Source organism: Stylophora pistillata, chromosome 4 (assembly GCF_964205215.1).
Source record: "Stylophora pistillata chromosome 4, jaStyPist1.2, whole genome shotgun sequence".
NCBI classification, from domain to species: Eukaryota; Metazoa; Cnidaria; class Anthozoa; order Scleractinia; family Pocilloporidae; genus Stylophora; species Stylophora pistillata.
Genome location: NC_142522.1, coordinates 24,934,595 through 24,951,951, shown reverse-complemented (window position 1 = coordinate 24,951,951; position 17,357 = coordinate 24,934,595). Strand labels below are relative to the sequence as shown.

Genomic DNA, 17,357 nt, shown 5'->3' with positions numbered 1-17,357 from the left:
TAATTGTCTGACCTCATCTTAAGACAGTGAAAAAGTTTTGAAACAAGTTTCTTACCTGAATTAATGAAATGAATTACTTCCACATACCAACAGAAACTCTGATACAGTTCAGTATTTAAGTTTCCAAGAACTCTTTTCTCATTATAAGAACATTAAGTGCAAAGAAAATTTGCCCAAACCTCTTAAATATATTTGCACTTATTTTCCAGACCCAGTCATACTAGGGTTTGATATCACTATCAACTGGATAAATCTCTAATTCTTTGGATAGCACAGTATGTTTTGCTATGCCTTTTGATATGTTTGTATAAGGTTAGGCATGGGGTATTGTAAAGTTTAGATTCTCCTTGGTTTACTCTTGGATATTATTCTTCATTTACATGACCTTTATGTTTGATAGTGTTTTGATATTGTACAGAGAAATTCTCCTTTAGCCACTCATACATGTAGGACTGAAAGAGTTAATTACATGCTCATACAGTGTATATAATTCATATTTGACAGTTTTGATTTTGGCCAATTCAGTTTAGTGTAATGTTGACTGGCACGATCTGGGTATGACTGTTCCAACCACTACTATAAACTTTTAAATCAGCCTGAGCCTGGGGAAATTCTTGATTTAGTTTTATAGCTTTAAAGAGAGTTATCCTTATGATATTTTATTATGGTTCTGTTATGATATATACAACAAGATAAAACTACACAATACTTGAAAGACATATCCGAATCCAAATTAAACTTGCATTCTTGGAGTAGTGCAACTATTTACCTTTCAAATGACTCACCCTCAATAACAAAAATGTGGTAAGGCCTCTGCATTTCTTCAGAGAGATATTAGCGTAAATCACTTAATTACAGTGTCTTAAAGGTTTAGAGTACAATTAATTAAAAAGCACTTTAAACTCGGTTATTGTCTACAACACTTGCACCACTTCCTAATTCAAATTGAAATTTAATTATTTCTAATAAGTGTACTGTACCTGTACAATGTCACACTCTGTTTGCTGTGAATAGATGGGATTAAAATGTGAAAAGGAAGGGGGGGGGGGTTGTAGCAAACTGGGGTTCCAACAGTCTCTGTCACAAGTTAGATCAGTAATAAATAACACCTATGTGGTATGCTGTTCATGTAGTCTCCATTCTACTTAGAGGAGGGGGGGGGGAATGGTTGTTAGTTTTAAGTCTTCATATGATTTTATTCTTAAGGGCCTTTGGCTGGGTGTCCTCTTGATACACAAAAGTAGTCAGGTCTCTAAAACAGGATGATCACAGGTTTTCTAAATCTAGTACAGAATATTCTCTCAGAACACAGCAAACTTTTCTTCATGGAAATAAAGGCTGATAGTTTCTAAAGAAACTGTTTGGGGCTGCGTCGGTGGGGGTAACGAAATAATTTGAATATATCAACAAAGTTGAAATGGTAAATTGGCCACCGTTACGATTATAAAAGCTGACGTTTCGAGCGTTAGCCCTTCGTCGGAGCGAAATGAAGAAGGGCTAACGCTCGAAACGTCAGCTTTTATAATCGTAACGGTGGCCAAGTTACCATTTTAACTTTGTTGATATATTCAAATTATTTTCTTCATGGGGTTTAATGCCACAATCTAGATGAAATATTTTTGTTTTTAAAAAGGAACGTGTTTTGTATCAAACTAGGGTATGAAGCTAGCGGCGCAACTCCAAACCACCGAGAATCATCTAAGGTGCTTGTTCCCCCATATGCATCGACCTTCAAAACTTTGGGTCGACCACATCGCCAGTCTCCCTCGCAGTTGTCTTGGGGATGTCACGTAAGGTAACCCTCGAAAAAATCTTGCGTGACATGCGAAAGAGGCAACTCTATCGCGTGACGCCTAAACTATGTGGCGTGAATAATTAGAGGAATATTGCAGATCTTCATGTCATTAAGTTAATTTGTCGGTTTGTAGCGTAAAACCCAAAGGAACCAGGATCTCGTATATTGAAAGGAAATTCCTCCATCCTTTATCGAAAAAAAAAAAAAAAAACAAAGTTGATATTTCTACAGTGGAGCATATTCCTACATATCAAGCTTAAGATTATTTGAGTGATAAAGCGAAAATCTTGCTTTACGTTTAATGAATCAGATATTTTCAGAGTAGGGCAATACGAGAATGTTTCACAAGAATTGCTTTCAAATCGTAACTGTGAAGTTGAAGTTGTAGGCGCACCATGCAAATTCAATTTTTAATACCCCTTTCCTCAGCTAATAACCTAATTTTCTTTCAGTTTCTCCTTGCTAGTTCAAGGAAGTTTCAAATCAGCCAATTCCTCAGCCATCAATCAAGGCGAGGAAATGAAAATGATCGTTGTCCAGACTCGACTGTGTCATAAGGAAACGAGCATTCAAGCTAGAAACTCAAAGACAAATTCATTACTTCCTACCTTTCCATAAAAACGCCTGTCTAGGCTTTAATTACGCCGACCTTTGCAGTCCACCTATTAAGATCAAGTCAGCAGGGATCCGTGAATGGAGAGATAAAACAAAAATTCTAATTGGACGCAGATAGCAAAGCGATTCAAATTGACTCACTTTAATTACGGCCGATAAGAAGAATAATACTCTAAGTATTTAAAGTTCAGACACTTCCCCTGGTTTATTTATGGAATCAATTTTTAAATACTTTGTTCGGAAATGCGTTTATCTAATTAGATACAGCTGGCCAAAAGCTAGGTTTCACAATAGCTGTTGTTACGTGGCTTTATGTGTGTAAGTTAAAAAAGAGGGAATGCTGTATTGGCGAGCCTGTTGATAAATGATGTTGACGAGATTTTGTATTTTCACGATGCAACGATTTCCACCATCGAAGCGCCGTTCGTGACTGCTCCATCTGTTTTTAAGCGTTGATTATCCTGATGTCTGGTTCTTAATTTGTTTTTTTTTCCATGCTACCACAAAATACTCAATCTTCCAATTAATGACTGCCTCACTGAAATTGTCTTTTTCCCCAATTACCTCTAAATTGGACTTGCAGCACTAGTTACGGGAGGACATACTCATTATTTTCAGTCTTTGGGGTCTAGAAAATAAAGGAAAGTAACAAAAACACAATTGTCAATAATAATTTGGAATGACAGAGAATTATTCGTATCGTGGAATATATATCATTAGGAAAAGTTCCTTTCGAGTCACATACCTAGCCAAAGTCGCAGACCTCAAACCAAGTCGATGAGCTGGGTCGGTGGCCGCATTACAGGTCAGTTGAATATAAATTTTTCTTGTGCGTTAATTTGCACGAAAAATGCTTGCTTCGGACATGGAATGCCAGTAGAAAGAGGTGGTTGTTTTTTTTTTTGGCAATATGAGCCCAACTTATGCTGGGCGAACGCCTGTTCCGATGTTTTCGCCTGCTGTAAAGTGGTAATATCACGCTGCTACGAACGAAAAAAGACAACTTTAAAAACTTAACCGAAGTCAATCGGTTGTCAGCGGCCTCGGTCATCCCAGATACATTTGGTTTATTTTAGTCTCTGAAATAGTTTTCAACCTTGGTAAACTAAGTCCCTAAAATATTTCATTGAATAGTATTAAGTGTAATTCTAAACGATGCCACAAAGAATTTAGGATTTCGTTCCCTGTAGCTTCTTTCCTGTGTGCCCAGTTGACCATATATAGTCCTTGTCTGCTTTTGTTTGGTGATTTCAATTAATTCGGAATTACCCCTCACACTATCCTAAAGCCTTGATTCAACTTAAGTTATTACTTTCGCCTTCTAAAATCCCAGTCCAATGAAATTATTTTCGTATATTACCCGAATCCTTTCCCATCATCTGTTGTCTGCTGTCACATCAGATTCTGTTTGAATGCTTTTGTTTATTAAAACAACCGGCTGATAAATGCGATTGAAGTGAATTCAAAGCGAAAAGTACGTTGGAGTCCATTTTTGTATTTGGCCAAAAAAGGAGAGAAATCCAATTCCCCCCTCCTCTACACAAGGCCTCAAGGCCACAAGTAACCCCTATACTAGAGCTGCTATAAGCTCTGGTTATCTGGTCTCCAGGGTTAGTAAATAGTGCATGGTTCCTTGTTCGCGTTTGTGGCAACGAACAGACACCATATTATGATATGTCCACGTAAGCAGAATTTGTGAGACGGGAAAGGTCAATTGAAAATCTTACTTGGATCTCCTTATATCTAAGATAATATCTGAAAATATCTCAGAGTGACTCCCTCTAAGATAAGCCTTTTAGAGCCCATTTAGATTGAGTATCAAAACCAAAATAATCTCAACGGTCAATTAGAATGAAGGATAAAATCATAATACATCAGGAGTTTCAATAAGATGAGACCTCTAACCGCCATCTGTGAACCCTTCAACTCCCATGAGTGGCCAAGACAGAATTTTTCCTTACTAGATCAATACAATATCAAGCAGACAAGTGATGAGATTAGAAATATTTATATTTATTGGTTACTTTACGTCACGTGGTGCAAAATCACAGGACACTGAGTTATCACGCAAATATCCCTGTCCGCGTCGATATTTGTCCTCCAATTTTTTTCCGTGAAAAAGAAACAGTCAACACAAGAGTTTCAACTTCTCCGTTCTCCTATTTACATGGAAGGAAACCAAACTCCTTGTTTTTTTGCTTGCTTGCGTCAATCACGCGCATTCGCCATCAGATCACCACTGGCTTTTTTAATGTGTTTACGCGCAGTTTAATTGCGATGTGAAAATTAATGGGAGGGTTACAAAACAAATAAACCCCGTTCTGGCTTTCTGGTATGTCGGCTTATAATGTCCTTGGCTGAGAGATTATCCTCAAAATTTCATATTTGCCCTCGAAGCTTCGCTTCTCGGCCAAGTATTCATTTTTCGGACAATCTCTCAGCCGCGGACATTATCAGCCGGCATACCAGCCGCCCGAGGGGGTTTATTTACTAAATATATCAATTAGGGAATGATTAGTTGATCCAGTACCAAATTCTCCAAACCAACATTTAAAAAATTATATGTTAGTAAGAAAAATTCCTAATCAGATCTTGAGATTGAAAGGGTTAAGCCTGCGAGCAGGCTCTCGTGTGTGAGTTTCGCTTTGCAACCCCTTTGGCGGGCTCTGCCACCTATACCACCATCGACAGCCGCTTATGGGAAAAGGTATTGAAACTCCCGAGACATTGAGAACTTAAATGAAGTAGAAATAGGCAAACTGCTTGAAGCGCGGGAAAACGCAAGTGAGCAAGTCACGTGTTGTTTGGTTTTCCATCTGATTGGATGAGAGGGTGGTGCGAGTTTTTTAGACCAATGACAGTGAGGATATTGCAGCGTCTCCCGGTTAGCTTAATGGATAGAGCGCTGGACTGTTGTACGGGAGGTCGAGGGTTCGAGCCCCGGCCGGACCAACAATCAGGGTCTTAAAATAATTGAGAAGAATATGCTACCTTTCTATAACATCTAGTTATAGAATATCTTTCTAGAATATCTAGTTATAGAATATCAATAACTAGATATTCTAGTCTTCTCGAATAGGGACGAATAAATGGAGGTCCCGTCTCCTGCAGGGTTAGGGGCAGGAGACTTTAATTTCCCACGCACGAGATTACTGTGTGATGGATGTCCTCCCCTGGGATGGGATGGTTGGGTAACAGGACCCCCGTTGATACCAGTGTTTACTACACAGAAGGGGCTATCCTGTATAAATAAAATAAAAGAAATAAAACTGAATGCAATCCCGGTTAACCTTTCGACATTTGATCGAAAATTGGACCCCAAAATTTTCAAAGGCTAATGATTAGCGATGTTTCTACATGGTGCGTTGTTAAATACAAATTTAGATGTAGATGAACATCAGTTTAGCCTTTTTTGCGCCTGACGGTTTTAAGTGTGATAGGTGACTTTGAGTGATTTGGGTTAGGGCCATTGATAACCTCTGAAAATTACAAAAAGATTACGCCCTTGAATAAGACTTGCTGTTCTTTGCTCAGTGTTACCAAATTATAATCTGTTTATAGAACATTTGTAGTGAGCTTATTTCCTATTGACCTATATTTAAGATCATGGATATTACATTCATATCTTGTCGCAGCTCAAGGATGTTGCGGCATTGAGAGTTTTTTTTTTTAGTAGCATCCGCACACATTCTTGTCATCCGAATTTACCTTACATCCCTTCTTCAAGGATTCCTGGACGACTTCTTCGTAACAAGTGGCCGTAATGCACTTGGAAGAAGTATGGTAAATTTGTGTTTGCAATAAATGTTATCAACAAAGTCCTCATTCAGTTTTGTCAAACATTCCTCGAAGCTATATTCATTTATGTTGTCGACGAAAGATACAAACCATCTAGAAGAATGATAATAATTTTAGCAGCGTTAAAAGAATCTAACCGAGGAAGGGGAAGTTTTAAAAATCTGCGAAGAAAAAGCTTCGGATCTTTCTTTCTTTCTTTCTTTCTTTCTTTCTTTCTTTCTTTCTTTCTTTCTTTCTTTCTTTCTTTCTTCCTTCCTTCCTTCCTTCCTTTCTTTCTTTCTTTCTTTCTTTCTTTCTTTCTTTCTTTCTTTCTTTCTTTCTTTCTTTCTTTCTGTCTTTCTGTCTTTCTTTCTTTCTTTCTTTCTTTCTTTCTTTCTTTCTTTCTTTCTTTCTTTCTTTCTTTCTTTCTGTCTGTCTTTCTGTCTTTCTGTCTCTCTGTCTTTCTGTCTTTCTGTCTCTCTCTCTCTTTCAAGTGATCGACTAGACTACAAAGAACATTTAGGAGGCGTTCACTAAGTGTGTTTCCGGACCACTGCTCTTTTCAGGGTTCAGCTGCAATTCAAACAACACCGGCGTTTTTTCAGGAAATAAATGTGCCGCAGTTTTTTTTATACAATTAACCGCGAAGTTAATGGAAAATTGCAAAAAATTCCTACAAGGTTCCGGTGAATTCAGATGTATCAGGAAATACGATCTCGCGTAGTACTTTCAGTAACCTGAGGCACTTGGGTTCACCGCCGTCAGAAACAAATGTGCTGCAAAACAATTCTTGCTGCGAGCAAAGCAGACATAAATTTTCAAAAGTGGTATTACAATCCGCAAAGAAATTTGGCTGAACTTCAATGAGTGCATTCCTTTTCGCACCAGCATAGAAACATAGTAATTTATCAAATAGAGAACGAAGCACCCTTCCTCTTGGGCCTTCAAATTTAATATCAACCTTATTACGTGGATTGTTTATCCTCACGATGGAGGCTGACTCGATAACCTCACGGTTTTCTTAGGCTTCATGCACGAACTATGGAACACTGTTACCGGCATATGTATCCTTTCCTGTTTTTTTTCATGGTAATATTGTAACTAAAACTTGAGTGCTAAATAAAGTAAAGTTGAAGTTGAAGTCACGTCTAAAGTTAAGTTAATCTGATTCTTAAGCCTTTTTACCGTTCTCCGCCATTCCATTTGAACAAAAGGGTATATGCTGTTCTATGTTTTGATAATGGTGGTGACGCAGGCACAGTTTTTCCAGCCTCACGAGCCAGCACTATTTTCATTCCGAATGCCTAAAAACCTTTCGCTTTCTTGTTGAAGATTTTATGAAAAGGTGTCTTGATATTCTCATATTTGCCATCCAAAATCCCATTTGTAGTCAGAAAAATAGGAGGAGAGGTCTTCCCAAATTGACTTGTCTGCGGGTAACATCAGCACGGTAGAACAAGGGATTTCTAAAAGTGATATCTCTCAGGGCCAGAGAAACTGTCGAGTTGAATGAGGAAGTCGAACTCATCTGGCTTTCCGACCTTGGTTCTCTCATAAAAGCTTCCGCTGTTGATCAACGTTGTCCTGAAGAAGGAATTTTCTCTTCTCGCGTCCAACAAGGTGCTCCTTATAAACCCTTCTAAAGCGGCTTTTGAATAAGATTGCTTTTGGTCAGTAAGGGATTTTCCCTTTCCTTGTATCACAGTCTTGCAGAATGAACTTTAAATGACCGTTAGCCGCCATGTCCACCTCTTTCGGTTTAATGACAGGCACGGGCTCGTCTAAAATGACGGAGTTTGACAGAGTACTCTTCTTCCTGGCCTAGTACTTAGTCCCCACTTCGGCTGTAGAATCTAATTCCTTGCGCCTCCGTTACCCCTGTCCAGAGGAAAGGTAAGCCATCATATTCTGGTTCTGGAGCATAACACTTATTTTTCATCCACTAGGCTCGGCTTGTTCGAAAGGAGGGTATCGCTTATCCAGGACTGGAATTTAATTTTGTTTTTAATTTTCTTGAGTACCTTCTTTAAACCAGGGCTAGCTCAATCATATTTTGAGAAAATCCACTGAGAATGAAATTCGATATCTCACTGTAACCAGTAAGTTACTTTAGCACTGTAGACCGGTGGTTCATCCATTGGAGCCTGCTTCAGTGTCGTTAGCATTTGACACTTTACCTTCCAGAAAGGATTTACAGGTAACTTTTCCATCATTACTTTGTACAGCAAACAGGTGATGACAATTCTCAAACTTGTCAGGTTGAAGTTGTTTGAACTAACACCAAATTCTCGTTACTTTACAAGGAAATGTGTAGCAGCTTGAGGGGAGAATTAACAATCGGATCTTGGGAGTTTAAGAGTTAATTACGGCAAGTCACTTTCGTTTGGCATTCATTTAGTGTCGTTTGCTCTTTGTTCGTATCTGAGGTAGCAAAGGAGAGGGGAGGGGAATTTGCGAAAACAAAATTGACGCAACACGTACCTAAAAGGGAAAACTTTGAATCTATCCTCTTGTGTTCGAGGTTTCAGGGATATCTTGAGGTTTTCCCGAACTGAGAGAAAAATGTACAGGCCTCATACTTCAGGAAGCAAATCATGCCTCACACTGGTTCTTGAATACACTCGCCTTGCTGTAAAATCCACGCGTCATATATCAATTTTGGCCTTAATCGCGTGTCACGTATAAACTCTCAGCCACCTTCGTTCTTGCAGTAGCCAAATTAGTTGTGTTGGTGAGATCACCTGTGTTTATTTGACGCAAAGAGGCCCACAAGCTTGGATTGTTGAGGAACTTATCGCACCAACCCTTTGATCTTTCAGAGTGACTGTAAGATAATTTCTTCTTTTAGTGCCACTGCTGAATTGAACATTTTAGTCATGAGAACAAAGGAAATGTTCGCCAACTAAAGAAGCTCTTGATTGTTAAGCTTATTTTCCTTGTCAGCACCAGCTGAACTGTGCGGGGAATACTGAGTATGGAGGGTGTTTATATTGCCACTTAGAGTAGAAAGGGTCAAAGTCAAAGAATAGCACTGTCGGAGACCGCTATCTCGTGTATGAATTTAATATGAGGTCTGTTGAACGAATGATACTTCCAAGCTTTGTTTATTTAAATTTTTAAGATCTACCGTGTCCGAAGCTTTGTTTAGATACAAGACACAACTCCATTTCTCATTCCCTTATCTTTATCGAGACGATTAGTGAGTCACCGTGGCAAGTTAGAAGTGGAAAGTGACTAACTGGGTAAGGGGATGGACGGATGACTGGACGGACGGAATAACAAGTTGATGAGCTTACTTGCATTTTAAGAAATAGCTTTTAAGAGAACATACATTTAACAGAGAGAATCAGTCATTCTCACCTCATATTCTTTGACGGTGAGGACAATTCAACAGATGCATCAATAAAACTGCGCAAATATTTCACAACCACTTTCGGTGCAATTAGAGCTTAGAGGAGAAGTCCATTTGATAAGGAAAGAAGGTAAATGTGCGCTATTACATATTTTTTTCCTTTTAGCGATTTCATGCGATCTTTTCTTAACATGCTTGTTGTGTTTCTGCCTCTTAAGTCTAGTAAACACGAACAGACGCAGAAAGTGACTTAATTTTTTACAATATACAGGTATCTGGTTTTTTACACCTAGTAGATAATGATAGTGATTCGACTTGAGACTAAATCAAAATACTTCATAATCCTAGGAGACTTTTTTTCAGCTTGAAGAAGGCGGGATGGTTTCCTTCCGGACTTCAGCTGATTTTCGCACTGAAATAGAGATACGGAAAGTAGCTAAAGGTGCTAACCTAAATTATCGCTCTGATTGGAAAGGCTTCGGCCCAAATAATCAGTGATTCTATTACCTACAAGCTAAAAAAAATCCTCTTTAAAGACTATGTGAAGAAGATTTATGAGAGACAGGTACTGTTTTGCAGATTTTTTTTTTTTTTTTGCCAATCGAACAACTGCACGGATTTCTATGAAATAACACTGTTTAATAATGAAATTTTACACAATACACGGTCTGATTTTTCTATTTAAAAAATGACGTTTTTGCTATGGCTCTCTGAAGTCCACCTTTATCATACACTCGAAATCAACTGATTCCAGATGTTTTTTTAATTCGAGAGCTAGATCGCATTTTATAATCGAAAGAATTACTTCAATTGTAGCATGTTCCCTTTTGTGATCTCGTAATAACGGAACATTATTTCCATAAAAGCACGCTAATGCAAAATAATTGTTTTACCTTTTTTCCCAAAATAGAGATAAGGTAAATTCTATCTTTTAATTTTATCAGTTAAAAGTTATAAATGACCAAATTTTCTCGACAGGGTTCCGTGTGCTTTTAGCAAATATGATTTCACTTTACCCCCTGCCAAATATTTTTTTTCTCATTTGTGAAATGAATTTTTGACGATGCACTCAAAGAAATTGACAAGTTTGAGCGGTGCCGTGTCACTGGGAAACCATTTAATAGTCGAACCAATTGAGAAATGCCAAACTTAAATTGCATTTGTCTATCTGATGTTATCTTGTCATCAAAAGTGAAAATTAATACAACATCGACTATGAAATGATCGAAACATGGGTCAACAAATGAGCCTTTTTGACGGGAAGCAGGATTTTTTTTTTCTCTATGGATTAATTAATGACAGTTAAACACAAAATAATCTTTTAATACAGACAGGCTGTTACCATGGGACAAAGATGGTAAAATCGTTTTTGTTCATGCTGAAATAAACTTTCGGTACTGGAGGAAGTGAGGCATCACGTTTACCGCATTTACTTTCGATTTCATTTATGATTTCTTTCTTTGATGATTTTGTTCAGCCTGTTATTGTCCGCATAAGATGTTAATTGTCAACGAATGCTTTCAGAAACGTTAAATTAAACCGACAGAAAAGACGAAATGAGTGTGATTCTTTAAATGACATAAAAGCTTTCACAGTATCACACTTGAAGCTTTTCATCTAGTTTTATTAGAAGTTTCATTCGTCATTTCATCTGGCGAAATTAAGATGCTCGCGGGAATTGAATGCAGCGCTTGGTAATCTTTTCGCGGGAGACAGCGAAAGCCCGCGAGTGACTTCATGTAAAACCTGAAAAATGAAACGTGCGCCCGCGTGTTTCTGTTTTCACTGAACGCCAAACTTCTTTTCGTTTTTATTTTTTCAATTAAGATCTAAATTGCTGAGTCTTCGTTAAGAACACGCAAAAGCAAATTGAGCTACAGCAAACGGAAAACAAAACAAACAGGAATCTTCATGAATCTGCGATATGTAATTGAAAGCGTAGATTGATGAGCACACCGCAGCAAGGCAGCAAAAATTTTAATTTCCCTTTCAACCCCACTCGCGATAGCTTGGCTAGCCATCAGGTAATTAACAAGTGAGAACTGAAAATAGTAAATGGCTTATTTTCCTCAGGATTAATTAAACAGCAGAAAATGGATCCAGCCCAAAGCGTCGCGGTTTATCAGTTTGGCTCGATAATTTTGTCTCCTCCTAATCTGTGGAAAGGTCTCAAATGTCTGGGCAACTTTTATCGCTCTTGTCAAGACGAACTTTAATGCTTCTATGCTAATGAAGGAACGTGTAAAGAAATACGATATTTACTTTTGGTTCTTAGGAGATTTAAGTGTTATTTATACATTTCAATTAAAGAATGGGGTGTAATTGAACGCTAGAGAGCGAGCCTTCTTTGCTTTGGAGCTCGAAGTTCGCTCCAAAGATTGCAGGAATTCTTCAACTAACGTGGAATCAACACACTACTTCTCAAAGAGAAATTAATCGACTGCGTCGTGATCATTGTTCGTTAGCGCGAAACTTCGTTTAATTTTATTCGAAAAGAAACGAAAAACAATTGTTTTTGGTATTCGTAATTAGCGACAGCTCCCGAGGCACATTTCAATTTACATGGGTTTGTGGTCAGATCCGGTTAAATAATTAAAAGGCTATTTGAAAAGTAGGAACACGGCCTAATCAATAGTATACACTGCATTCAATTTAATAAAATTTCATTAGTGTTATGCTAATCTCCTTGTGGGGGCATCTTTGATAACGTAAGAGTAGCTTTTACTTTTATCAAATTTCCCAACTTCTCCGCACGATTGTTTTGCAAGAGGGCTCAAATTCACAATCGACGCAAACACAACAGTACCAATTTGTCACGGTCCTCTTGCGGAGTGCACGCGCCATAACGCCAGTAGACGAAACAGCGCTCAACCTGTGTAAGCCAGATTACACGTTTGCTACGTTTATGACAATATCACAAAGCCCTCGCGTTAATGAAACTCCCTTTCTATCCTTTGCAGGTTGCAATCGCTTCCATTATTGTTTCCGCAGTGCTGAAACGAACGTATCACTTCTGGCGGTAAACGTGCTCGGTGGAAAGTTCAACGAGCCATGTCTTCTGAAATAAACGGTAAGGCTTTGCGTTTTAGCGATAACAGAGGCAAATTTAAAATTTCGTCACATTGTTAACTAGATATGTTTTGAGAACACTCCTATGCACAGTGCGCGTGATCGTTGAGATCTAAGCGTTGAAGAAATAATTTTACACTCGCCTAAATGACCATTGTCAGTGTAAGATTGATTTATCATCGGTTTAGCGTTCTACAGGAAGAATTGCTTTGATTTGATCCAGAGATTCGTCGCAAAATTCCTTCTTTGAACATATTGTCACCATTTTTTGTGGCCCCAGCCGGAAAACCACATCAGAGCAAGCAACAAGATGGCGACACTCAGCCTTTTTGATTGAGCTGTGACCGTAGATCAATTAAACATGCATGGAGGTTTAATATTGTATACATTTTCAATAACAACTCACTCGCGCGATTGGCTTGTGGCTGCTCATGTGTGGAATTTTTAGCAAAGTAATTCCTTTTAAAAGTGCTTGCTTTTGCTTCGCAATTTGGAGAGCCCACGTTTTTGCGCATTCCTCAGTCTATACCTGTTTGCCTTCAAGAAATCTATGTCCTTGGCACTTCGCAGCCTCACTAGACGAGAATTTATTAAAAGAAAGAAAGAACACTGCGAGAGGACGTTTGCAATCATTTAAGCTATTCTAGTATGTCAGCAAGACATATTCTGTTCCTTTCTTCTCTTATCAGGATTGTGTGATTAATAATACCGCTTTTAACAGCACGAAATTGAAATTATCAACTGGCAGATATTAAAAAATGTTAGATTAAGGCGGCGGGGCGCTTCGAGCAATTGTGTACTTAAATAACAATGTTACGTTGATTAAAAATGTGTCGCTGGGTAAAAGAGAAGGTAATATTATCTTCATTGCTAATGGAGGGACTAAAAAAAATATTTGCTATGTTTTCAGTGTGGTGAATTACTCGTATATCGAATACAAAAGAAACATCCAGAAATCAAACGAAACAAAGAAAATAGAGAGATAAAAACACACCATGCAATAAAACCTGTGTCGAATTTTCATCATGCTGTATAGACAACATTAACTGATCTGTGGAAGTTTGCGCTCATCAATTGAACTTTCCACTAAGTTTATAAAAGCAATGCTTTTACGGCTTAAAAGGGACTTAAGTTTGTTTTCTCAGTTGTCGAAAGTTAAGTGCGTATTTTAGATTAAAAACACGTTGTTTTCGGCCCTGCTATAACGTGGCCTTAATGTGCACTTAGCCTAAAAGCAGCTCTAGTCAGATCGTTATCTTCCAATAGTGCTTTTCCAAGTGTACTTTCCAATCCCAAGTTCAACGTTGATTTCCGGGCCTTTTTTCACAAGATCGATTCACACTTTCCCCTGTAGGTACAGTTTAAATATAACATTGGCAGGTGACAATGTTATGAAACTATTTCTGGAAAATAGTTTTGGTTTGCTTCATTTTTTCCCAGAAATGAATTTATGGAAAAATATTTTCAGAACAAAATAAAAGACGTTCTGGCGGAAGGCTTACTTCCAGTCTATGTAATTGGAATGTTTCGTTAAGCCTAGAATAATCTTTGCATTAAGTATCAAAGAAAAAAAAAAAAAACAGAAATACCTCGAAAAACACAACGGATTTCGCTGTTTCAAATATTATTTGAAATTTACATTGTGTTTTTCGGAGGGAAATAAGCGTAGATTAATCAGTGGAATAGCTGTCAAAGCTGATACATTTTCTCATCGCAGGAAACTGTTTGTTAAAAAAGTGACGGTCAAAGTCCGTCTGCAAACAGCAAGTGAAAAGCTTTGGCGCATGCTGAGCTAAAAGGTTTTAGGTCCGTTAAAACAAGTGAAAAACAACGTTTATTCAATTAGCAGGTATTTTATACTCTGACGTAGGAGCTTGAGTAACGCCGTGTAAGGTTGTAATCAAAGCAACACGACGGACAGTTTTATAAACTGTTGAGTTCAAGGTTTAGGTGTAGCAATTATCAGAGCGTTTGTAGCAATTAAACTTTTTTTTGTTGAACTGCAACAACGTCAAGATAACGGTTAAGTGTAGTTGTAGTAGTATGTGTTATTTCACATACTTTTATTCAACTACTATGTCTCGTCCCAGAGAGAAATACTGGTTTATTCTTTTTATCGGACGAGAAAATATGCGTAACCAACAGACTTACTGGCTTTTACCGAAATTTCTCGTCTCTGGGTAAGACGCACCGTTGAGTTTTTTTTCATGAAGAGAGGTTCGTCTGTAAGTATTAAAAGCCGTAAACAGTTATAGCGGTTTAATTAATATCATTAACACGAGAAACGACGGTAGTGTATTTGATAAACAAAATGGAGGTCCCACGCAAAGTGTAACAAGCGCAGGATGTGCCAGAACAGTCTTGCACGCAATCAAGTAACGTAAATATTGGGTTTATAAATACGCTCTGTTTAACAACGAAAATAATGGAAACTAGTAGTTAAGTCACGCGAACATGAGTGGGTGAATAGTTCAGTTTCTCCCGAGGAAAAAAAAAAAAAAAACAAGTTAAACTGGTTGGAGGAACTAAATGTTGTGGTCAGCAAATCACGTCATTTCGAGGACGCTGTTTGTTCTCGATCGACATGCAGCCATCCTGATAAAGACTTCTGTGGTTTAAGTACGTGTTCGGGCGAGCTCGCGAAACTGCTTATTTTTCCCATTCTAGATAAGATAGTGATAGGGCATTTTTTTTTCTTGCCTTTCTGTGTCTGTCGCGATAAGCTTTTATTTTCGCATTCAACTGCATATGAACTGTAACTTGTCATTGATAAGGGTGACGGTTTCTATGCTCACTCTGATAAATTGGTACTTTCATATGGAGTTAGCGTTTATTTCAACAGTCCAGTGCAACCTCACACACCCATAAAATAGTTAATATCGATTTGTCTGGTCATTCAAATAAAAAGTCGGTGCTGTCTGAAGGAGAAATATGTTTCAGCTTCCGACCGCAACTTTTGATCCATATGTGGCACCGCCTCGGCTGATGTCGCTAACACAACGCAGGTAGGACGCGTCAGTTATCAAGCGATCTGGAACCAACTCTTATCGGCTGAGGAATTGAGCTTGTGTGTACAAACGTTTGTTAGAAAGTTGGAGATAACTTAAGACGAAGGACAGGACAGACTGTGATAAGCACTTTGCTTTTTTCTTCTGTTATCTGTTATCCTTGATAAACAGCTGGGGCATGATACCTTGACATCGAATTCTCTTTATCATTTGTGGTGATCATTATATTTCACTTTTTGCACAGGAAATATTTGTGTTTGAGACTGTAAAGCCTTTATTAGCGATACCTTGGAGATTCTCACCAAAAAGTAATTAAAGTAATTGTGGCGGTCGTACAGCCTCCAAGTTGGTGCTATCGAATTTTAACTAAGAAATGTGGCCCACTTTATCAGCAAGTCTTAGTTTCAATTTCCCCTGTACTGAGTTTTGGTCTGGGATTTTCGTAAATCGCTATTGTTGGATTTCCTTACATAGTTTTCGGTTTGTGGGGAGGTCTTAGCAAACTTTAATAAATTTCATCACTCAATTTGGTTGTCATACACCTCACTTCATCGCTCTTAGTTAAAAAATTTCTTTCACTAGGAGTGTTTTTTCGAAACGAGCTGGCCAGCAATCCCGCTCAGCAGAATGATCTTTCTGCGACAGAGCTCTAAAGCGGCTAAGTTATGTTTATCCAGATGTAACGTGTGAAGCATTATTTCAGTCACTCCAAATAGTTCATTTTTATCTATTTAATTTTGTCAAGGATATACGTTGGGTACTGTAGGCGTCACGTTCAAAATGAAAAGGGAAAATAGGATATGATCCAGCTAGACCGGTTTGCTCTCATATTTTCGTTTTCATTATTTTGGGCTTTTTAACATTTTAATTTTCAATTTTGAATCGGACGTTTTATGTCGTGAATGACCAGAACAGCACCTGGGCAACACGTTGTAAAGCTATTGTCCATAGGCGCAATGCTTTCGTGTCTTAAACACCAGATTGTTTTTGTCTGAAGATAAAACGAATCGATTGCCCTCTATGTCATATAAAGCTTTTAAAGAAGTAATTTAACCGCGCGATAAAAGAACGGTTTGGTGTTCCCAACGTCGGGTCTTTTGTGTGTGTGCTTGTTTAGGAGCTTTACGCTCATTTCAGAAAATCATATCAAGTTTCGTCATATCAAATACTTAGTGTTTTTGTTTCATCGTGTTGTGTACTAAAGGCCTCAACTGCTTCCAGTCCAAAGGTAGTTTCATAATGGGACTCCTTTTTTTAATATTGCCGTCTTATTTTGAATCCTATCGCTCACAGCCACATTTTCGCACGCTGAACTTGGTGCTAAGATGCGAAACATTCACAACTCATTAACTGTGGGAAGTTTGTTTGTTACACAGGATGCCAAACACTGATTTCATGCCCTTAGCAGAAAAGCCTATTTTTGTTTTCGTCAGGCCTCTTGCTATCAGCAAAGACAACTGTTTTAACTTTTTAAACTATTTTTAAAGCTCTTAAACACAACACGACCTCTTCCCCGAAAACCACGTGACCCACCCTCTTGTTTCCTAAATGAACAAACTCATAGAGCGCAATCGTTTTCAGTAGCAACTTGTCAAAAGCTCAGAGTGCCTGTATCAGTTGGTAATTAGTTTTTGTCTAGAAACACCATCTATTTGAAGTTCCCAGGAAACGAAATATCTTTGTGTGAATGTTTTAGTTTATCACTTGTACGAGAGCCAGTTTCGATAGGAGACAAATTTCA

The 17,357-nt window shown here is 38.2% G+C and overlaps 1 protein-coding gene and 1 pseudogene across 3 annotated transcripts in view; one reads left to right on the top strand and one right to left on the bottom strand.

Moving 5' to 3' along the window:
- The window catches only part of LOC111332579 (LIM domain transcription factor LMO4.2), a 34,924-nt gene that overhangs the window by 3,049 nt on the left and 14,518 nt on the right, over positions 1-17,357 (top strand). The window contains exons 1-2 of one of the 3 annotated variants that reach the window (XM_022937972.2): positions 3,078-3,215; positions 12,500-12,609. In XM_022937972.2, the coding sequence (XP_022793707.1) occupies positions 12,591-12,609 (19 nt within the window). In that variant the 5' untranslated portion in view covers positions 3,078-3,215; positions 12,500-12,590. Of the gene's footprint in view, positions 1-3,077; positions 3,216-12,234; positions 12,416-12,499; positions 12,610-17,357 lie in introns of those variants that run through there. The other 2 variants (XM_022937963.2, XM_022937980.2) reach the window with 2 other exon arrangements.
- LOC148733007 (uncharacterized) lies at positions 6,080-8,397 on the bottom strand (annotated as a pseudogene).